This window comes from Emys orbicularis, chromosome 2 (genome assembly GCF_028017835.1).
Source record: "Emys orbicularis isolate rEmyOrb1 chromosome 2, rEmyOrb1.hap1, whole genome shotgun sequence".
Lineage (NCBI taxonomy): Eukaryota > Metazoa > Chordata > Testudines > Emydidae > Emys > Emys orbicularis.
In genome coordinates, this window is record NC_088684.1 from 209,580,692 (window position 1) to 209,605,119 (window position 24,428).

Consider the following 24,428-nt stretch of genomic DNA (forward strand, 5'->3'; position numbering starts at 1 on the left):
GATATAACTATATCAGCAAACCCTTTCTAGTGTACACTGGACCTAAATGTTTCCTTCTTCAACTTCAACTCATTGCTTCAATCCTCCTAACATTGTGAAAAAAAACCTTTCTTCATTTATGTTGTTATTCTGAAGCCATGTATAGGGTACCATTTCCTTCCTGAGTTTACTTATTGAATTATTTAATAAATAAATTATTATTTCTAAACTACGGTATTTAAGCTTAACTCAGTCTCTCCATGTATTTTGTCATCCGACCCTTATGTAACTTTTGTTCTCCAACATATTTTCTTCCTGTCTATCCTAAACTGTGCCTAATATTCCAAGGACACTCAGACCAGTGCTATGTAGAATGGCATTATCACTTTGACATATTTCATGTGATCCCCTATATAACATATAGAGATCTGTGAACAGCAATGGCTTTTTCTTGTTTTGTTCCTATTTGATTTGCTGTCTATCAGCACCCTAGGGTCCCTCTAAGACGGCTTTCCAGAGAGGTTTTCTCTAGTTTGTTGGTGTGCTGTTTACTTTCTCACTCTAGGTGCAGGACTTTACATTTATTTGAAAATCATTTTGTTCAGCATACTACACTCTCCTAACCTCTCCTGGTCATTTTACAGTTTGATTCTGTCTGCATGTAGGTTTTCTATTCTAAATGTTATCAACAAATTTGGTTAGAGTTGAATTTACACCTTCCTCAAGAGATTGTTAATGAAGCCAGTTGTAATGTTATCATATTTCATAGGTCTGCTGGGGGGTGGAAAATATAAATTCTCTCTATAGGCATGAGTAACTCCCATCAGCACTAATGGGGTTCGGGCCCCGGTGAAAAAATTTTTTCAGGCCCCCCAGCAAGGGCGGACCGACTAAAAATAATGATACTACCAAGAAAGACAAAAACATATGCAACATAGTTGGATGCCGGGCCCCCTTCCAGACCGCCGGGCCCCGGTAATTTGTACCGGCTTCCCCCCCGCCCCCTCGTCGGCCCTGCTAATGGCAATTACACTTACATAAGAGAATTTACAGGATCTACATTGACCTATGGAGATTTTGGATACACAAATGCCTCCCAGTCACCTGGGTGGCTTGCCTGTGTATTAATTTAGGGACTTATTGTCCTCTATGCTGACTACTCCCATGCTGAGAGCAGGAAAATAAATTTCATGATCTGAGAGTTGTTCTCTCAGGGGGACAGAGTCCCTTGTGTGGAACAATAAGGGGGTATGTCCCCCAAAACTAGTGAACATTCCCAAGCATGAGTCAAGGACCATGTGCATGGAGGCTTTTTGCATCCTTTTTGAGTAAATTTCTTGCCTGCTAGTGGCCCTGGGTCCCCCACCCTTTGAGAAGCTTCCACAATACAGGCAAAGAACCAAGTGAAGTTAACACAGACTGACCACCATCAGAGAATCCATGGATGTACGGTGTCTGAAGCATTACTATCCTCCAAGCCCGATGTCCTTCTCATCTGTGGATCCCATTCTCCTAAGAATGATTTGTTTCCATGAGGGATGCTGCTTCTGTTACTATCGCTTTGTTCAGCGCAATTTTTTTATCCCCTCAATCACGCAGGCAGAGGAGACAATTTGCCCTTTAGTCAGTGCAGGAGAGGATGCTGGTGATGTTTTCACTGAGCATGGAGAACTGGTCCTTTATTGGAGTGCTTGGGCCATGAGCATGTCAGAATGGCTGTCAGCATCAGAGGATGGATGAGGTGTATTATTGTGACAGGGCCGTAACCAGGGCGGGCAAGCGGGGCAGCTGCCCAGGATGCAAAGCCGGAGGGGCTGGGTGGGGTGGGGTGGGGCAAAAAATGGGGAGGAAAAATGACGAAAAAACAGTATGGGACGCAAATATGCTTGCTCGTCCCAGGCACAGAAAATGCCTAGTTACGGCTATGGAAAGCAAAGTAAAGTAGGAATTTGCCAGTGAAATGGAGAAAAGCAAAGTCAGATCACTGTACTTAGTTTCCACTAGTGAACGTATTTCTCACAGGATGATGCCGAAGCCCACAGAGGACAGGCTAGACAACGACAGATCATTATGTTTATGTTACTGAATAATGAATCTGTTAATCAGATTTAGAATACGCAATGGTGGAAGAGGAAGCAGAAGAAGACAAAGGGCTCACCCTCCCTCCCCCCTTAGATGTATCACTTTAAAATCTGTCGGTTCCTCTTTTGATGAAGAATGGGAAAGGAAGCCTTGGAAATAGCAATAAAGCCAGCATTAATTAAACTTTTATATATAAATGTAAGATATCTTTAGGCTTGCAGGCTTGGACAACTTTTTCTTTCTTCTTCTTTCTCGCTGGACCTGCTCCCAAATTTTCAATGCTCTGCTTTATTCAAGTGGCATGATACCAGAGGAAAACTACTAGAAACCTCATTGCCACTACATTTACAGGAACTAATTAGCCATTTAGACTGAAGCCTCTGTTATATTGGTATAAATTTGTCAGCAACTTCTATGATATAGAAGTGCTTTTACATTGATTGCATTACATTGATTATTGCATTATAACATTTTGCATGCATAAGCATCTTAACTGGTTTATTTAGTCTCTCTGCTTCTCCTCCTACAGAGAACAACAGCTTTCACCCTGGATCAGTTATTCAGATTTCAAGGCCTACTTGAAACAGCTACATAGCAATGACAATAGTAGCTAGGAAGATGCTGATTTTATAGGGTTGGTCTTTGTGACACAGAGCATATGGGTCATGGTTTGTCCCATTTTGCTTCTCTACTTTATCAAAGCAACATCTTCCTAGCCATTAATGCCACTGCTATATAGCTATGTTTCAGAACAATCCACTACATCTGCAGTCTACGGACCACTCAGTCCATTCCACATCTCCAGTTTGTTACTCATCCTGGGATGCACAAATAGGGGAATCTCAAGTGGGAGCTGAGTTGGTTATTTTACCTCTGTATTTGGCACCGCTGGAATACTATGTCCAGTGCTGGTGCCCACAATTCAAGGAGGATGTTGATAAATTGGAGAAGATTCAGAGAAGAGCCACAAGAATGATTAAAGAATTAGAAAACATGCCTTATAGTGATGAGCTAAACAGATGGAGCTCTTTGAGTCTAACAGAGATAATGTTAAGGGGTGACTTGATCACAGTCTGTAAGTATCTTCATGGGGAACAAATATTTAATAACAGGCTCTTCAATCTAGCAGACAAAGGTATAACACAATTCAGTGGCTAGAAGTTGAAGCTAGATAACTTCAGACTGGTAATAATTACTCTTACCATTAAAAATTTACGCCTTAACCATTGGAACAATTTACCAAGGGTTATGGTGAATTCTCCATCACTGGCAATTTTTAAATCAAGATTGGAGGTTTTCCGAAAAGATCTGTTCGAGGAATTGTTTTGGGGAAGTTCTATGGCCTGGGTTATACAGGGGGTCCGACTAGATGATCACAGTGGTCCCTTCTGGCCTTGGAATCTATGAATCCAGGGGAATCCCAGCCCCGTACTGGGATGCTACCAGGGCCCTAGCAACAAAGAACGTGGCTCCCTCCGAACATATGTCCGGGCGGGGCCCCTTACAATGCAGAAACTGGAATGCGGTATTTATTTTGCCACTTTTAGGGGCCCCCTTCCTTGCGGGGCCCCCCCTCCGAACATATGTCCGGGCAGGGCCCCTTACAATGCAGAAACTGGAATGCGGTATTTATTTTGCCACTTTTAGGGGCCCCCTTCCTTGCGGGGCCCCCTCCGGTCGGAGGGTACGGAGGGCGCTCGCTACGCCTCTGGATGCTACTCTCTAATGCAACTATCTCCATGTATATTAAAGTTTAATTACAGTAGAAGAGGGCCTTTGCATAAGAGCTCCACACCCCATCAGCAGTTCTGTGGGTTCCAGCTAAGGAACCTGCTCTATGTCGCCATCCTTGCAGCTCTACCCATCCTCTGAATCAGCTGGACCAATACAAGGCTTTCATACATGATGCTTGGATACCAATGTGACAAGTGATTAAAAATGCCATGGTACGACAGTGGGGAAGAGCTGTGAAGCGCATTGAAAACAAGGACAAGTTTGAAGTTCACGCAGAGGAAAAGGAAGTCAGTAGAAGGATTCAAAGGGGCATGACATGATCGGAACAGGTAAGGAACACACATCCATACATTGGTTAACTTTTGGTTCACACTTTGAAGGTTATCTTCAAAACCAGGACAGCAAGAAATTTGCATTATTCTTCAAAATGACAGCTTAGCTACACGAACACAATTGAGCAGCAACTTCAGAGCAGATGATTGAGTGGCTGCATAATATGAGAGGCCTCGCATGGATATTTATATATATTAATTGTGACACTATTTAAAATGCATTTTATGGTACGTATATTTTAAATTAAAACATGGTCAGTTAGGTAATTTGTTTAAAAATATATATTGATGACCATGTACACACTATACTGTATAACAGATGATATGAAACATGTAATGCAATTGATATATGGAATATATTTTCCATCTGGGTACACAGGACACTTTTTTGTTTTATTCTATCACTAATTATAGTGTATAATAATACAGAAGAACGGTACCTCTTAAAGGTAACCATATCGAGGCTACCTTGGACCCAGATCCAATTCTGGGCCCCATGCTGGGAGGGGGCTCACAGATCCACAATATTTGGAGCCAAATGTCCAACGTCTAAGGTCCACCATGGTGACTGGAGACCCAGATGTGACAGGCAGGAAAGCCACAGTTGAATGGGTAATTTTGCAGGGGGGCCCCTTGGTTGGACTGGATCCGGGTCCAAGGTAGTCTTAATCCGTTATTGATATTTTGCACCAATAAAACATTCTACTAACATTATTTAATTGTCTCACAACGCCCCTCTGAAATAAGTACCAGTACCCCCTGCTTATAGACATGGAAACTGAGGCTCAGAAGTTAAGTGATATGTACAACATCACACTGTAAGCCAGTGTCAGAAGCACAATTAGACCTCTGGTTTCTTGACACAAAATCCTATGGCTAATCTATTAGAACACAATGCCTCCCCCCCACTTCCCTACCAGCCCTAGAAATGTTGGTAATGTTGTTTTCCATACATGAAATCCAAAAATATACAGGATTATAATATCCCAGCCACAGGTAGGCAGGTACCTGTAGGTAAGTAGTATTATCCCCATTTTACAGATTTGGAAATTTAAGATCAGAAAGATTAAGTGACTTGACAAGGCACACTCAGTGGTACAGCAGCATCAACATGGCCCATTGAGCCAGGGGACCATGTTCTAATCCTAACACTGGCTCACTGCAATAGCCATGAAACATCTCTTAGCTTCTCTAAACCTCAGTTTGTAAAACAGAGGTAGCTCATATTTATCTAGTTCACTAGGAGCGTTCTGAAGTTTGGTTAAATAATACTTGAAAATGTTATAGAACACATAGTATTAAGAAAAGCTAGTGACAGATGTGGGAACGGAACGCAGGACAGCTTGTAAGATTTTCGCTTTCTGCTTATTCATGTAGATAATGTAGTTTGGGTACGGGAAAAGGGGATATTACAACTTCTTCTGTCCCCCTCTCCCCCAAATTCACACCTGTAAATTTTTGACATTTGGCAAATCGCTACATAGTGAAAAATATTTCTTGTAATATTTTATATAATAAAATAAATTCATAACACTGCCCTTTTGTGGAATTTTTACAATTTGACAAATAGGCAAATTCCACATGTAAAGAGCAAGCTTTTCTGCTAAATATTTTATCTCTATTAAATATTTTGCAAGCTCTTTACTCAGGAAATTACATATATGGGGCAAATAGCTGCACAATATTTAGACTTAGAAATATCATGTGCCACTGTATCTTCTGTGGCATGAACAGCCCTTACTCTTCTAATTTTCTGTACTAATATTAACTCCCAAGGCTGTTAAAAGTAGCTTAGTAGCCCACATTCTTTGTTATTACAACAGTGCAGAGACATACCAACAACTGCAGTTGTATTATCAATAAGGAATAACGAACAGAAATAACACCACGGGTTAAAATCATTTTATGCTAAAGTGTTTGATGGGATTTTTTTTAAACAAATATTTTTCTAGAGGATAAAATAACTCCCCCTCCCCCCCGACTAATAACATTTTATCATTTTAAGCTGCACGTTAAATGCAGTTTTCTATAATTAAGTTGGAAATTTGACTTTTTAAAATGTATACCTTGAAAATGGGCCAGAAAATCATCGGTGCATTTTACTTCTTGACAGTAATCACTTTCTGTGTTCTGCAAGGATACCCAGGAGACATCCATGGATGTTTGGTGGCGAACAGTAAAACATAATCAGTCTTCAGGAAGACAGTAAAAATTACTGATCTGTGGTGTCTTACATGTTCAAGTCAATTAAATATGATGAATGGCTACCTCTGCTAGCATGCATGTGGCTCACAGGAGAAAAGGGACTCTGAATGTTTGTTCACCCTCCTTCTTTATATTCATGTACAGATACATCCTGGAACACAGATGAATGCTCAGAAAATGATGGTGGGGGAAGGGAGGAGTTGTTGGAATCAATGAAACAACAGAAATGATGGAAACTTCCCACTGCCAAAAAAATCTGCTCCACAGTAGCTGTGAATTCCTTGAAAAGATATTCTCCAGTTACCCCCAAGTCTATGCTGTATGTTCCATTTATGATGCTATACAGAGGTCCCAGAGTTTGGAGCTATGTGCTAAACTCACAATAAAGAGGTAAAAATTCTACTTACCTGAGCAGGTGGTGGTTGCTGTACGTAGCCCTGGGGTGGTGGTGGAGGCTGCAGTACTTGTTGGGATACTGGTGGACCTGAACCTGTAAAACTTCCTGGGGGAAGCTGCTGACTTGGGGATGCCATGACATAACCAGTCTGCTGGCCAGATGACTGTATAATAGGTGATGGGTAGACAGGACCAGAAGGCGACTCAGGGTTGTCTCCTGATGACTGACGACTTAAGCTCATCTGGCTAAATTGTGTTGTCATGTCATCTCGCTGTGGGGCAAAAGTCAGCTGAAAATTATCAACATGATATTTGCAGTAGACATTTGAAAAACAAAAAGCCAGGTTCTAAGAATAGCATGAGAAGCAGGTGAAAATAAATTCATGCACCACCAAACGAGTCAGGGTAACCAACAAATAGATAGAAAATAAATAGAAAATAAAAATAAAACACTGAAAACGGCTTGAAAAATGCTTCCAGACTGTAAGGTAAATTACACCACATGGAGAAACAGCAGCTCCTCATTGGTTGGAATTCTTTGATCCTACCCATATTCTAAAAACTAGTGAACTCTAAAGCTTTCAAAGGGACACATTTTGAACTGAAAGGACCTAAGCACTACTTTGTAAGTATGGGTTCCCCTCACAAACACATAATTCCTTAACCAAGGGTACTCTAATAACTAGAGTTGGGATTTTGTAAGTATCCCAAGGGAAATTCAATGTGATTGAGGCACCCTTGATTCCTTTGAATATCCCAATCCATACATTTTAATATAATATTAGGCAAAAATTTGTAATCTGGAGACTGAGCAGTTTGCAGCTCTCAACTGCTAGTTAAAGACTTTTTATGCAGTTGGTGTTAATAAACATGTAATATAGTAGTCTTAGGGCCACCATCTAGCTAGGGCAGGGACCAACATACCAAACAGGCATATAAGGTGAAATCCTGTCCCCTAATTAAGTCAATGACAATGCTTCCCTTGTGTTCAGTGGAGCCAGATTATACCCTTAATGTGTATAATGGTGTAAAATAGCATCAGGCCCTGACCTTATAAAAGGATCCATGTGAGTGGAGCTCTGTGCCTGAGCAGAATCCTATTTCCTTCAATAGGACTCTGTGAGGGTTTAGAGTGAAATTCTAAAAGGGTATTTAAATGTCTAAGCCCCAGTGAAATCAATGGGAGTTAGGAGCCTAACTTTAAAAATCTGGCCCTAAGGGCTTTGCCTACATAGGTCCATTTGTCTTAATATTTGCTTCGTTCCATCGAGAAGTAAGAAAATATTATCAGTGCATTGTGCATAAACATGCACACTATGTTCCCCAACTGCTTGCTCACACCCCGTTACTGAAGAGGGCAAACACCGCAAATAATTTTTTCCTCAAATATGCCTATGAATTTTTTAATGAATTTGCTTGGATTGTGTTTATACCCCTATTATGTTCACTCTCCAAAAATATTCTAGCATAATGCATTCACTGGCAGGGTTTTTGAAAAGAAAGTATGGATTTTTAAATAAATACATCAGAATATTTGTTGTAAGCCAATTTCAAATTCACAATCACATGCAGAAATCTCATTTTTTAAGGTTTACACTAATTCCATCTGGGAACAGATATAGGCCATCATTCTCAAAACTGTAGGCCAGAATCTGGTCCTGCGTGCCTAAATCCAGGCTCCTGAATCCATACTTAGGTACCTGAATTCGTTGCCTGAATTTCAGAAACGTGGTGCATCCACAGCTTCCATTGATTTGATGGCAAAAAGTTTTAAACAAGTGAATTTGAAAAAAAAAAAATGACAATTCACAAAGAGAAAAATGAGGAATTCAGCGAATAAATTAACCATTATTAAGCTACTTCTACCCATTTCTATGAATGAGAGACTATGAAGCAGATGGTCACATACTTGTCATGGGAGCTAGCACTGGGACATACATCTGCTGTGCATGACAACAATTTTTCTACCAGGTTTCCAGTGTGTGGATGGGTAGAATAAACCACTACTGAGCCTTTAAACGTAATGCTTTTCTCCTATGTGTTAGTAGTACTATTTTGGCCCCAAAGGCATTATTCCATTTTGCTTCTATCTTTTAACGTGACCAGGTGACATCTCTAGCTTGGGGATATCAGCCACAAATAAAAATGTGAGAGAAAGACAGAGGACAAAAGAATCCTGTACCGCCTACTAAAATATCAGCTTCGTTCTACAGTAGTATAATTTTAACCTTGTAAGCGTCAGGCCAGATTCAGACTCCAGAGGTATACTATTTTTATTCTCCATGTCCATTAGTGCTTTGTCATGATGCACAGTACATCACATGCCTCTAGAGCTGCAGCTCTTTCACAAATATTCTGTTATCCAAGTGCTCCAATATGATCATGGAATAAGTCCAGCCGTTGGATTTAGAGTACAATGGTTTCTACAGATTCCGAATCAAGCATGTCACACAAGTCTTTCACCATATCCATGAGAGGTTTTCCTCCAGACTTTGTGGACATAAAATGCTAAAGTATTCCAGAAGTTTTGAATAAAAGAGAGATTTACAAAGACCTTAACACAAGTTGCCCTGCATTCCTACACATTGCTGTCAAACATATACATGCTCACCTCAGCCACCCCACATCAACAATCACCACAAAAATAAATAAAAATCTGTAGTACCACAGGAAACTGCTGCGTTGGAGAGACTGGCAGGAGATGCTGGGGTGGATAAGAAACTGCTGGATATTGGACTGACTGGGAAGATGGCTGCAAAGCCTGAACAGGCTACAAAATAAAATGAGACAATAAATACAACACTCCAAGACTTACATAATAGCTAAACACTGTTACTGGGAACTAAAGCTCTGGCAATGCAGGTGACCCACCTTTAGGTAGCCACAATAGATCAGTTACTATGAATTTAAGCTTGCATTTTGGTCACTCAATCTTGTGTTTCTTAGTTATTGTTTTCTGCTGACTAACAGACTTTCAAGTTCGTGAGATACACAAATAAAACTGTGGTTACTTTCTTATTATTAGTGTGCTGCGATGCTAAAGCAAGATGCTACATATAACTCACAGAGATCACGGGGGGAAAAACACTGCATATGCAGAGATATGCATTTTTCTGTTAATGACTATAAAGCTGAAAAGTAAGAACAAAGTTCAAAGTAACTTGATAATCTCGAGGAGATAAATGAAAGAAAGCATTTATACAGAACTATACAGTGGGTGTTTTACCTAGGAATAGCTTTAGCATTCCTCTCATTTTAGTCTCTCATTTACATGAATCCTACACAAGCTTGGTACTATTCTGCCTTTTCTGTTATAAATTAATGGGAAGAGCTGAATCTTGAAATTGAGGTTATAGATATTAGGCCATATTCTGTACTCAGTAAAACCAGATTAATTTAACTGGCTTCAGCAGAGTTACTCTGGATTTACACCTGGGTGATCTGGGACCAGAATGAGTCTCCTTAGATCTACAGATGGAGGAATTCTCCATGTGCAAATCTGGACTGCTCTCTGCTCATAAATAGGGCACTGCAATACTATGTATCTATCCCCTACCCTTGCCCTAAAGAGAGCTCCCCATGTAGTTCTGGGTTCATGCTAAGGGAGTAGGTTGACATTCAGCTGGGCCAGCCAGGGCCCCCTCCCTGGCCTGGTGTACTACACAATGATAAATTCACAGAGCCTTAGGCTGCATTTACTGTTTTATGGATCCAACCTCTCACCTCTGTAAAAGCTGAGCCCTGAAAGTTCTCTGGCAACATGATTCCATTCACACAATACTGCGAGAAATCTGGGGGACATCCAGAGGCTAGAGCCATTGGGATCTAGACAGACGTTTGTGGATAGCTTTTCTGTGTAGAATTTAGGGGGGGAAATCTCTCAGACCCATTAACTGATGTGTGGGACTCTCCATGAAGAAACACTCAGTTTCTCTTGTTAAAAGTCTCCTTTTATTATGAGAGGGACTGATTTGGGACCTAGAGCTCAATTTGTGCCAATATATTATTTACACTGATTAAAGCTTCCAGCACTACTATTATTAGATTCCAATGTTGCCCTCAGTGAGAGAAGTTATACCAAATTAACTGGGTCCAGTATTGAGCCTTCAGGGCTTTTCTTTTGTCCCACATTTGGACCACAGCAGATTGAGAAGTAGAGAATAAAAATGTGACAACTAAACACTCAGCCGTGCTATCTGCTTGTATGTATGTTCATGAACCTCCTATTAAAGTAAATGGGACATACCCCTCACTATATAGGGAAAGATGCTCAGGTGCTACATCAAAGAGGGTCATATAATATTTTAGACAATCAGAAGGATGGGTCCCTTAATGCTAAATTAGCTATAGGGGACTAAATTTACCAATAGTATTATTATTACATCATTATAATTGAGAACATATAATGATCTCATAAAGAAAACTTGAAGAGAAACTAACAATTTGAAGTTAGAAACAGTTAGCAATATAATTGATTTCAGAATCTGTGAGTATTACAAGCTGTTCGGCAAAAGATCAACAGAGCTATGTACACATATCCCAGCCCTTTACAAAATTACATATTGCACCTGTCTATGAAAGAATAATTAGGTCTTTTAGTCACATTTCAATTTTTTCAAATGGAATCTAGAGACTTTCCATATACACACCACCTGGTTTAATAATCATTTTCCAAATGAAAATCTTTCTACCTGTTCCATCCACCCAGAAAATATTTGATAGCTTTTCTTTTGATAGTTATTTCAAAAGAAAAAAAAACAACACCCTGACATTTTGTCTAGTTGCTTTTTTGAGATTATAGTGCTGCTGTGCGGGGAAGGTAAACACACCTAATCATCCCAGCCTTGATGAAAGCTTGTTCTCCCCTTTCAACAGTTGCCGTACCTGTGTGACAAGGTGACTTGCCATTTGTTGCTGTGGTTGTTGCACTTGCTGCTGCTGTTGGGATGAAGGCTGCTGCTGAGACTGTCCCACAAGCTGGCTCCTAATTGGCTGCTGGCCGCTGGGAGGGTTGTATATTGCAGGTGTACCATCAGGATTTACAAACGGTTGGCCTGAAACAAAATACACTTAATTTGCTGAATACTTTTAAGAACATAACATCCACTAAAAGAAACTGGACAGGCACATATTTAGAGGCAGCTCTCTCTTTGTACTAATTGATATTCAACAGTAAAGTGCTCATGGCTCACAATGCCTCCAGTTAAGGCGGCAGCTATCTATTTTTGCTGCTGAGCCTGGTAGCATCTGTTAGTTAATAGCACTTTAAGATGTAACTGATCATTTTTCTTCCACCAGAGAGATTTAATGCATCTCTGTACATTGGATCCCTGAGTGGTACTTCTGACTACATGTTTGTGCCTCAGTCAATACCCATAGCCTTTTGCATGCAGCAAGAGAATGACAAGCCCAGTGGAAAGATTACGGAGGGCTCCTACTGATCTGATCACAAACACATTTCAGGTTTGTTCTCTCTAACTTCTCAGGCCACTACTGAAGATCCTTAAATGCAGAGGCATAGACAGGTATTAAGGGGAAGATCAAAAATATTCCATCATCAGTTTACACCAGAGTAAAGCACAAAATGGGACTAGGCTGATAAATTATAGAGTTGCAGTGCCACACACAATTACATGAGTGATTAAAAGTAGAGGTGTGTATGCACTCTACTGTACAGCTTTGCACAACGTAAATGAAGCTTACATTTTTAACTCCTTCACGTATGCCAGAATGCGCTTTTGTTACAGCAGCCTTTTTTGTCCAGTGCATAAATGAGTGGAAGGTTACAATGGCTGTGCCAAAGATGTCCAGATGCTATGGTTAGAAGCTGAAAGAATGTACTTCAAGGATGTACTTTAAGTTAATTCAGCAATGACGCCATTAATGCTGAAATTGCATCCTGGAACAAATATTGGGGATAGAAGATATTCATGCCCATTTCATCCCTATATAAATGGAATGCAAACCATAAGACTATGCTTAATGCATTGTAGTTCAAATAAGGGGGGAAAAACCTGCTAATTGAATGTAGAAACAACGCGCTATACTTTTGAGGGCAATGTCCTAAGAGACTAGAGGAGACCATTCTGGAAATTCACAAGCAGAAGCCCTAGAAGTGTCTTTGAATGTATGGGGCAAATTCTTCCCTCCGTCATATTGAAGGTAGAACTTCATACACAGTATTCATTTTGTTTCCATTTCCTGAATCAGTTGGAAGTTTTCTATTTCCACAAAGTCTTTTTGGCTTTAATATGCCAGGGGAGTGGGGGAGAAGCAAGTGGGAAACCACCTTGTAAATAGCAATGGCAATAAATCAGTCTTTTTCCAATTCGCACAAAACTGTTGAACAGCCAAAAAGAACTAGATTCTTTTGTGTGAAATATTTTAATGCAACTTCAGTCCTTTCTCCTTTCCTTTTTAAAACTTCAGGATTAAGTGAAACACTTACAGTAGGTCAATGACTCTATAGAACAGTTGTGAGATTTCAGATGGAGAGGGAAATGCAGGTGAACTGCATGGCTTAGAGAGCTGATAGTGAAATAAAAAGAGTTTCTCACCTCAACATCACAAGACTGCCACGATTCGTGACTGAAGTAAGGCTGTCTTGCATTAGGTACTTTTCTCTCACTCCCCAGCAGTCTCTCGTTATCACCCACCAGCTCCCAATTCCTCCCACCACCTGCTCAAGCTGTTCAACACCCATCTGTTTTTTTCACTTCTGACACACAGGGCCAGATTTAGGGGCTAAGCACTCTTCAGAGGAGTGTAGCCTGATCCACTTAAAATGTGAATGCTCCAGGCTGCATGCTCACCATGTGTTCACTCAGAATGGAGAGGGACACAGATTAAACTGCTTGAAAGAGATGAGGGGCCCAGCTCTGTGGGGGACAACGATGACATGGAGAGCAGCAAGAGCATGCACTCGGTCCCAACCATGCAGTCTGATACCCACAAAAGAACTTCAGCAGGGTCTGTGGAAGGCAGAGATGATGCCACAGAGGGGCACTTCATGCCTACTCACCCCAAGTTTGGGTCTACCTCAATCGGAGGGCATGCTCTGATTCAAAGTGCTTAAAAGGAGATGGAAGGGACAGGAAGGATTGATTAAGGATGATCTTCTTTTGAAACAAAAGGGAAACAGCTATGAGAATGCCAGGAACTGATGAGGCAGAAAATAAAGCAAGCACTGGAACAGTAAAGGAGGTAAATTGAAATAGTATCTGCACAGAAGGGACTTGCCAAGTTAAATTCAGAAATGGCATCAGGGATAGATAGAGAAGTTCATGAAGGGTAATACCACAGTGGAGAAGTCTAGAGGGAAAGGGGTTCCAAAAAGGAGCAACTGATCAGCTAGGAGTGAAACTATGGGCAATGCTAGGTTCTCAAGAACAATATCAAAGAAGACTGTTTCAAATACAACACTTCACTCAAGAAAGATGACTGGACAGAAAGAGGTAAACTTAAAGATGAGACTGGAGCATTAGCTAATGGAGCGCAAAATTTTGAAACAGGAAATGAAAAGGGGGGTCTAGTGTTAGGGAAGACACTTGCGAACATTGAGTAATTAATTATTTCTCTGACATAGGGAGCAAGGGATGACGAAGAAGCCAAAGTGATAAGGAATAAGAATGAAACACAAAATGTTTTTAATTGTTGAAGGGATGATGTCAAAGAGGGTGTCAGGAGAGACCAGAAAGAAGATGAAAGTGGACTGATGGAATGGGTGGATTGAAGTGTAGGGAAAGCAGAGATGATATTGCTGCACATGAAAAACTTTCACAGAATAAAAATAAAAATCAGCAAACTTCTTGCAGGTGGAGTGAAGAATAAAGAGCTGGAGGAAAGAGGGAATATTTAAAAGAAAGAATGAAGGTTGCCAACATCAGAGAGGGTGTTGAGAGGCATCTGGTAAGATTTACAGATCTCATGGAGACTAATCAGCCTAGAGACACCATGGTGTCTCCCTGATTATTGTGACTCTGGGTGCTATAAGAGGATCATGTAGTCAGAGTGACCATGTAGTGTGATAGGAAGGACAAATGTTTAAAGGCCAAGCAATGAGAATCAAAACAGAGGATAGAATTAGAGGTAACCAAACTAATAGAAGAAGAAGAAAAAGAAGACAGAGCTAAAAAGCGATGATGCATTGTGAAAGAAAATCTACTCATTATGAGAAACAAAGCTTCCTTTTTCATTTATCTTCTATCTGTTCATAATATTTGATCATCTCCTGTAGTATCAGTGCCTCCTTCTCATAGAAACTCTTTTCTATTTTATTTTAAGATGATGTAGAGATTTAGGTTCAAAATCATAATGACAAATTTATAGCATGTGTTTAAAAAAAAAAAATTAGCAGGCATCGCAGCAGGGTTTATTTCCAACACAAGTGACAATGTGATGTATGCTATAAATCTGAGACTAGGACCTGATTGTTTAAATTGAATTGCTTCTTCTACTTTTTAAAAATTTTACTGTATTTAAAAATCAGCTACAGCAACAAACAGAGCAGTTTGTCTAGTGTTAAAGAAGTGCAGATATGTGCTAATACACAAATATAAATCACACAAATACTATTTGAACAATATTTTTAAAGATACAGACTATCCACCCCCTCATCCTCCTCCCCTCCCCCCACACTGTATGTCTACATGGCAGCTGGGAGCATGCTTCCCAGCATAAGTAGACAGACATGCACTAGCTCAAGCAAGCTAGCATGCTAAAAATAGAAGTGTAGCTGAGGGTAGCACAGGCAGCAGCTAGGGCATGTCACCCACATGTGTGCCCAGGAGATCTGGGTGGGTTTGTACTCGGGTGGCTAGCCAAGCTGCTGCTCATGCTACCACTGGCTACACTGCTGTTTTTAGTGTGCTAGCTCGAGCAGAGCTAGCATGCGTCTGTCTACTCATGCTGGGCAGCATGCTCCCAACTGCAGTGTGGACATACCCACGGAGCGCTCAGATATGCTTCTGAAGAGGATGAGGCATGCTAGGGAGAGAGGAGCAGACACTCTATTCATATGGTGTTACCTGGAGGTACTATGCCTGTGAGTGACATAATGCTCCCTGGATGCTGGGGGGGCATATGCTAGGCAGTGAGACTTGCTATCCCTGTACAGCAGGTGTAATGAATGCTCTCCCAGAATAACTCTACTGGCATGCAAGTGTGGTGCAGCTTTGGACCCATCCTTGCCATGCCCAGAAACATGTACACACCCTCTCAGTCATTGCTATTCCTAGAAGCAGCACTGGCTGCTCTCACTTGCTCTCCCCAGTCCAGGTGTGCTGAAGTATGTACGATAGGGCTTCTTGAAAGTGGCCTGCAGAGTACATACAAATGGCTTCTTTCCTATTGCTCAGGAGATTCCAGCACAGTGGACGGAACTGTTTACTAGAAAAGTGTGAGTGAATGACTGGTTTGTTTTCTTTTTTCCTCCATTTATTGCAAGGAACACTTATTTAAAATCTTCTGATTCCCGTCTCCAATACCAGACTCTCAGATCAAGACTGTAACAGCTTAGCTTGAAAAAAAAAACACACAACACATGTATATTCAATAATAAGTTGTTAAATTAATCCCACTATATAAATATGAACTTAAAATATTCTTCTGCATTTACAAATGCTGAAGTAACTAGATGAGCCTCAAATGCAATTATCTTCTAAAGTGATTATGGGAAGCTTGGTTTAATATGGTTTTTCAAGCTGATGTTTTTATTAAACTCCTCATCTCTCAGTTTCTCATTATATTGACTATAAAGGTATTTCCAATGCTGATAAATAAGGTTTGTGTCTTGGCACAGAACTATTTTTATTTAGCATAAAGGGGAAGATAATAAACATAAAATGGTGGCCCTCACTACAAATAACATTCCTGAATTAAAAGCTCCATAATGCCAAGACCTTTGAAAACAGGCTTCAGCTCCCAGCTCTGGGTATAGTGGGAAATAGTTATGCATTGCTTGTTTTTTTATTACCTCCTCAAACCAATATAACTCAGCTAAAGGAGACAGAATGTATGCAGACCCAGAGCCAGATAATATTTCAATCATTATCACTGAAATGGACCCAAATCACTGAAGCGACCCTGCAGTCCCCATCTACCAAGCCTTCTTTATAATGTTTGCAAAATACTGTGGGGAAATGAAAGCAAGAAGTTGAACTAAGGATGAGACCAACAACTCAAATCTGAACTCGAATGTTTTTGAGGTTAACAAATGTTTAGATGAACTTTTATGCCCATTACTTCAGATTTCCTTTTGTGCCTCTGCACAGCTTAGTTCCAGTTAGAAGCAGAAGTGGAGATGCCACAATATGAAAGTGCATGTTTGCACACAACTTCCAGTTTAATTATACAGACCCAAGCTGACCAAATAGCTTGGGTAAGAATACAAACTCCTGGGTGCTAATCCAAACTGAGCCTCCAAAACGTTTGTGCTTCTCCTGTCATCAAGTTAAACCTCCAAGGTTTGCATATTGTAGGTCGGTCCTCTCCAAAGTGCTGATATTCTGAGTTCCTGATCCTGGGAGATGCTGAGTGCCCTCCATTGAAGCCCAATGGGAGCTGAGAGTGTTCAACACCCTGCAAGACTGGGGCCTTATTTTATAGCGGAATCCAATGCAATAACATTAAAATGGTGCACTTGGCTCCTATCAGCTATGCTGCAGTGTCTTTGCAAAGCCATCACATATTTTCTCACCGCTGTAAAAACATCCAAACAAATCTGATTTCCAAACCAAAGTAGATATTTCCCCACTAATAAAGCAGTGCTAGCAGCTGCTGCGTTTTCAGCTACTGGTAACATTCTATTTTTATACATGATGCTGTTGGCAGTGGCTAAAAAGCAATGCAAGATGGAAGAATGTCAGACTGACCTGTGTGTGGATTGAGGAGGATACTGCCAGGTGGTATCCCTGCAGCTTCAAGTGGAAGTATGATATAGCTGGTGTTGCTTGTTGCTACCTGGCCATTCATCCCATTCTCTGTATAGGAAACATTGCCTGAAGGGCTGGCTGTCACTCCAGGGACAATGGATGCACTTTGGAGAGGCTGATGTGTTCGTGACAGTGATCCTGAGGAGCCAGCGCTGCTGGAAGACTCTGAACCTGAAAGAGATACAGAATGTCAGTTATGAAGGAAGCCAGGCCCTCCATTCAAGCTGTTACTTACATTGAATAAAACTTTTTAAAGATGGAAAGCATTTAGCACATAATCAGCCCTTTAACCCCTCAGACCATGATGGTTCCTTATGATAATACACTCTCCAGCAAGCTCAGTTTTAAGCAGGACTATTGTGATTCAACCCATTTCCCCCCCCTGAAAAGTCTCCCCTTCCATAAAAAAATATAATGAACCAGAACACAGAATGCTATGCGATTTGCTTCACAGTCATGTTTAATCATTCATAAAAGGCACACACACTCTGCCCAAAAGGACAAAGTTTACAATTCCATAAGCAAAAACACAAGAACATAGCAATTGAATCCCCAGCCTACTAACTAGTTAGGTGTACCATCCTTCCATATTCACTGCTAGATACAGTTATAATTTTAGCAATTTATTTGCTTTTTCAGTACCTAAGCCTATTAAAAAGCCTCAAGCCAATACAAATATGGTAAAACACAGTCCAGTGATGCTCAGATGGCGACAGTGCAGATGTTTTAAAAATTTACAACATTCTGAATTCAACTGTCCAGTCTTTTATGATGTTACTTAGACAATTTTCCAACATTTTGATACAACAAACATACACAACCTCCTTCACAAACAAATTTGGAGCTGCAATTTTAACTCTAAAAGGGAAGGAAGGAAAGAACTCAGCATTATGTTCCATCAGTGTTTTCCTCCTATATAGCTTTTACATTTGGGATCAATCATGTGGGCTTAGTAATAGGTTCCATAGCTTCCCTGAATCATTTTTCAGTTTTATTCTTGTCTGGATCCATTTCTTTTTTGGTAATTAGATGAGGCCAGATTTTCACTGAAACTGCAGCAGAGGTAGCAACAGCGTGTAATCTGTCAAATCTTCCTGCAGTAGCTTTTGTAAATATAGGGCATCTCTGTGGAGTCCCCTGTTGTGTAAAATCTGAGTTACGTTTTCATCAAGGTCATCTTCATGCTCACAGCAAGTTTCAACATGCATAACTGAATGCAAACAAAGAAACAACAATCTTTCTGAAGATTCCAGTGACTACCATTGGACTGCAGGGGCATAAAACCCCCTCTTTTCAAATCAGTCAATCAATCAACCAACCAACTAACCAAGAGGCTAATGAAGGTTGCAGAAGAATTTCCACTATGTATTCTGAGACTGTGCCAGCTATTCCTTTTTCTTTCCCAACAAAGGTCTATATAGTTTGTTGAGGAACTATACATCAGAAATTTAGGATGTTTACTCCTGAGAAGTTGTTTCATTTTATCCTTTTGCTTGTACAAATGGCACACATCTCCTTGGATGGGAGAATTCTTGGATGGCACATTCAGCAACTTGAAGACAATATTCTGCTCATTTAGGTTTTTTCAGATGTAGCATCAATAGCATTAAGCAGGAATGTATTTTTCTCAGAATAGAATATGTAGCAATTATCAGATCTTTTCCCATATATAGCCACCTTGCGTTAATTTCAGTGTTGATTCTTTCTTCTAGTTCTTGCTTTACTTTTTTCCTCTTTTTTTCCCACTTGCATTATCTCATAATGGATCTGTAATGTGAAAACTGTTGGGAGGCCTCTATCAAAGACAAAGTGAATCAAGAGATTTCTTTATTATTACTAATAAACATGTAAGTGATGCCCACAGGCCCCAATCAGGATTCTTTAAATTGCTAGTTTTGTGCTACATTGAAGGCAATATCGTTCACGTAAAAGAAGATTGCAAGTTTTTTTTATGAAGTTTGGGTCTTTGTCTTTCAGATGTTTTTATGGCATAATCACAGATTGATCTTTACCATTTTGTGAGTGTAGAAGAATAAGTAGAGAGTTCTCCTCTATTAAGCGGATATTGAAGAACTGCTGGAACAGGCTTCGAACAAGCACTTAAGTTATTGTGACTGCTATATTTAAATTGGCTCACTTGCAGGATCATCAGTGATCTGCTCGTCTACCTCAATAGTTTCATTCAGTGGCACAACTGATCTTGAAGAAACAAACAAAATGTCTGAACCTTTGGAAAAGAGCATTAATCCATTCCAATATTTTTACTTAACAACTCTTGAGCATATTTACATAATACTCTATAAGACTTATCTGTTTTCATTATTTCTTCATTACAATGACTTATTTCCTACTATTTCATTCAACTCTAGCCATCCTGGGTCAGTTAAATTCAAACACTGATGTTTGGTAATAAATAAAAACTATTTCCCTTTTGCTGTATTGGTCAGTAGCTTTCACATTTACTACAGTTAGAATGAGAAACAACCATCTAATACATTGAACATTCTGAAGATTGGAAAAATAAGACTAACTAGTCAACCTTAGATGGAATCATGTTATCAGATGACCTGACCACCTTCCAGAAGTTTTGAGATTCTAGCAAACCAGACCTTACTGATCCACAAGTTCACCCCTCTCTTCAGTAACTAATGGCTAATGGATAGAATCAACAGCCATGTACCTCTTGCCAATCATCAATGACTCCACCTTTATGCAATTCCCCTTTATGCTTTTTGATAGTTCTAAAACATTTTTAAGATTTCATAATAGGCATAACAAGAACCTAGATGTTCCCATCACTTCCTTATTAACCTACATTTGGATGAATTATGTTCTTATAAGTACCTCACAATGATATTGAAGTTCAAAAAGTGTTGGTGATGGGGAAGAAACGGGGAAAAAACTAGTATTTTTGGGGTGGGGTGGGAGGGAGAGTCTAGAGAGAAAACCTGTCAGCTTTCTCCACAAACCCGGTTTTAAATGACCCACACAACAAGGTTCCTCTCACTTTCCTTGAGTAACTATTTCACAGTCCATTTGATCTTACCATTTGAACTCCTCCCCCACCTACCCCCGCCAATGTTCAACTTAAATTTTCCTTTGCTTGGTTTCATCTCTGTGTTCCTAATTTCACCTCTTGGACAAGCCTTATTAATTCTTCTACCTCCTTGTTGTTTACATACTTCAAAAGTATCTCTATAAACAGTGAAAAATACTCCCTTCCTTACCAGCTGGCCCATACAATTATCCACTCATTACTTGCCCTAAGGGGCCGATTTCTCAGCAGTGACACATTGTTCATCATTTTTGTAAGTACCATCCTCTTAGATGCAGTTTCACAGCACCAGAAAAATTGATTTGCTAGTTTTAAAAATTTGTTCCACCTAACCATCGTTCATTTTTATATCACTTTGGTATTTAAGTGCTGCAGTAAAAGTGATACCTGTCTGCAGCTTGCATTTCTGGAAAGAGGAATGATGCTTCAGCATGGTAGGCTTGCAGGTGCCCACACATCTACACTCCCAAGTTTATTAGGGGAAACATTTACCACATCACCTTGACTCGAGCAAATCATAAAGGAGCAGAAATCTGGTTCCAAAACCAGGCCGCTAAATCATAATTTACAGGATTCTTTATCAAAATGGTTAATGTTTTTAAATGCCTGCAGCATAGATTGTATTTGCCCTGCAGGACCTGTAAAGAGCACTCAACAACCTGGATTCGATTTTTGATCCCAGTTATAATAGTAGAAGTCTGGAGTAGCTCCAGTGAAGTTAATTGGCACTACAAATTTACTCAAATATAACTGTGATTGGAATGCAGCCAACTGTTTGTAAATGGGGGGGTGTTTATCCTGTACTAGTGTAAAATGGAAACTTTGCACCATAAAGAAGGACGCTAAAGATATATTTGGTTTATGTCTTCCTATTAACAGCCATTTCTTACTTAATTAATATGCTACATATATAGAGATATAGATAGAATGCATGTACGGTTTTCTTTTATTATATGACAAATAAAAATTATTGTAAACAGTAAAGGAAAAGTATCAGAGGAGCAGCCGTGTCTGACGAAGTGGGTATTCACCCACGAAAGCTTATGCTCCAATACATCTGTTAGTCTTAAAGGTGCCACAGGACTCTCTGTTGCTTTTTAGTAAAGGAAAAGGTTGTCATCATACTAAGAGCCACATTTTGCCATCATGAGTGTGATGGGAGCTGAATATCTATGATAGACAGATCCACATGCAAGGACATCTATTTCACCACAAATATGCATGCTTAGACAATCCTGAAAAGAAGTCATTTATATTACAGAAGTCTAAACCAACTGAAGAGGTGGATGATGTCATAAATTGCAGGAATGCAGCATGAGTAATCTGTTGAATTATTAACTCCTCCTCCCTGCCCCCACAGTATTGATTGATAGCTCTAATAATTCATCTCTCAATATACATTATGCTTCATAATATATAAGCAATAGGTAACATGGTATTTGCAACATACAAACTGCGCTTTTAAATTAAAATGGATTTTTTTAGCAAGTGTCACAGGAACAGTATGCAATAAACAGTAAAAAGGAAAGCCAGCCATGTAGTGGATTTAGAACACCTTGTTTCATTCTGAGAGCACAGCACCACCATTTCTCTGCTGCCTTTTTTTTTTTTTTTTTTTGCAATGGAGCACAGAGAAGGACATGTTCTGTGTCCTATGTAAGGTGGGACCAGATGTCTGAAGCAATACAGAAGAGACAGAGTAAAAGAAAGGCCAGAAGGGACCATCAGATCTTCTAGCTTGACCTCCTATATATCACTAAACACCACTCAGCCAACCCCACCCCAAGCCAATAACCAGAAATTAGACCGATCACAACACTAAACGATTGTGTTGGCTGGTATTGTACTAATGCATATTTTCTCAAATTATCTCTGAGCATACACTGGATTTAATTAAAATCTTGATATTTTTCCAATTGAAGTTATTTGGTTGATAACATTGCTATGGCATCAGGATGACGGACATGTGTTTGCAGTCTTGCTTAATGATCACCAATCCTTTGATCTTTTATCTTCTTTTAGTTGATGATGAACTGTGTGACCTATCATTGAATGCAAGCTGGCTTCTTGTATATTGTACATAAATGAAAATGTGCTAACTGCATTATTTGTCTGCGATCGCAATAGAAACACATAATAAAGCCTTGAATGTTTGCTGAACAACAGGATTTAGTTGTTACTCTTGGGGGAATTCTGTGCCACTGCGCAATGCAGAATCACACAGAATTTCCTGTTTCCCCTGCAGAATTTCTGACCGCCACTAGGGGCTGCTGGACTCTGCAGAGCCCATTTCGCAGTGAGCAGAGTGCTCAGTCCTCATTCTCCCGGGGGACTGGAGAGGGCCTGGGAGACCCAGCTCTGGCAAAGGGTGAGGAAGGGCAGGGACGCACCACACATGTCCCCCGACGGGACAGTAAAGAAGTTGGGGGAAGTAAAGGCTCTGGTGGTGCTGGTGTCTGGGCCGGGGGCTGTCCTGTGGCTGGGCTCTGTGGGGAAAGGGGGCTGGTGTCTGGGGGCTGCGGCGCGGCTGGGCTCTGGAGGGAGGGGGTTGCCGGTGTCTGGGCTCTGGGGCCCCTCCAGCACACCACAACTGGAACTGGATTGTCGTAGGGGTTTCTTTAGCTCTCTACTCCAGGGAGAATCTTTTTTGCTGTTGTCTGTATTGTTGACATATTTGTTGACAAGTATTATTAAGTAAATTACCAACACTGAAACTGGAGTGATTATATTGTGTTATTTTGACAAATAAAATATGCAGAATTTTGCAGAATTTTAAAATATTGTGAGCAGAATTTTTTTTTTTGGTGCACAATTCCCCCAGGAGTAAGCTGTACTGCAATATTAGTAGTATTCCGTAAAATTAGATTACAGAATATTGAAAATGCCATGGCGAATATCACTACGTCAAGTGGTAAAAATAAAGTTTTAACCAGCTAGTCAATAGGCCAATAGTGTATGGAGGCTCTGACAGTTGCATGAATCCACATAGTGTTGTCTGCGGGTAAGACAGCAATATACTAAGGTGAATTTTTCCATTTTTTGGAATGGTCATTCTCAGCTGCCATATTGCCATAAAATAACACTTCAATGATAACATCTGAATCTTTTTTTCCCCGTAGCCTTATTTCCCCTGACTGACGGCTTCACTTTATGTCGTGGTTTTGAAAGTGAGAGTTTATTTTGACATCCAGTATTGCTCCTTTTTCCTCCTTTTTTATGTAGTTTCTTTTTCCTTTCCTATGGCTTGACAAGCTTTCAAATTGAAACACTTAGATAATTTTTTTTAAAAACCCAAAACCTCCAAAGCACTTACAATACCTAATCACTCTGCAAAGAACATGGTATTTTAATACTACTGAAGTGTTTTAAATGTGTTAGAAGAGCTGTCATTTGAAAGTGGGGGTTTAGTGAATATATAGTGCAGATATATTTAAAATTATTAGAGCTCTTCAGGGATTTTGCTTTTGTAAGTGCATCATTTGATATGATTGATTTCACCACTATAAAGGCTATTTAAACTATTAAATCTTTTGCAGTTAGCATGGGTCCAAATCCACCAAAGTGGATTTCCCTGACTCTGTGCAAGTGCTTTGTGTCTCTGCAGTGTACTGCTGCAGAGAAATGCAGTCAACACAGAACTGTACTACAGATTACACTGAGCTGCTGTGCCTCTCCATTAACTTATGCATATTGGGCTCAATTCTAAAAAGATGC

General features: G+C 40.1%; 1 protein-coding gene across 15 annotated transcripts in view; it reads right to left on the minus strand.

Annotated features, from left to right (window-relative positions):
- ARPP21 (cAMP regulated phosphoprotein 21) overlaps window positions 1-24,428 on the minus strand; it is a 150,186-nt gene that overhangs the window by 68,440 nt on the left and 57,318 nt on the right. For 14 of the 15 annotated variants that reach the window (XM_065398015.1, XM_065398013.1, XM_065398016.1 and 11 more), the window contains 4 exons: window positions 17,600-17,830; window positions 11,613-11,782; window positions 9,394-9,498; window positions 6,740-7,000 (listed from right to left, as the gene is read on the minus strand). In XM_065398015.1, coding sequence (XP_065254087.1) covers window positions 6,740-7,000; window positions 9,394-9,498; window positions 11,613-11,782; window positions 17,600-17,830 — 767 coding nt within the window. The remainder of the gene's footprint in view (window positions 1-6,739; window positions 7,001-9,393; window positions 9,499-11,612; window positions 11,783-17,599; window positions 17,831-24,428) is intronic. The other variant, XM_065398008.1, reaches the window with a different exon arrangement.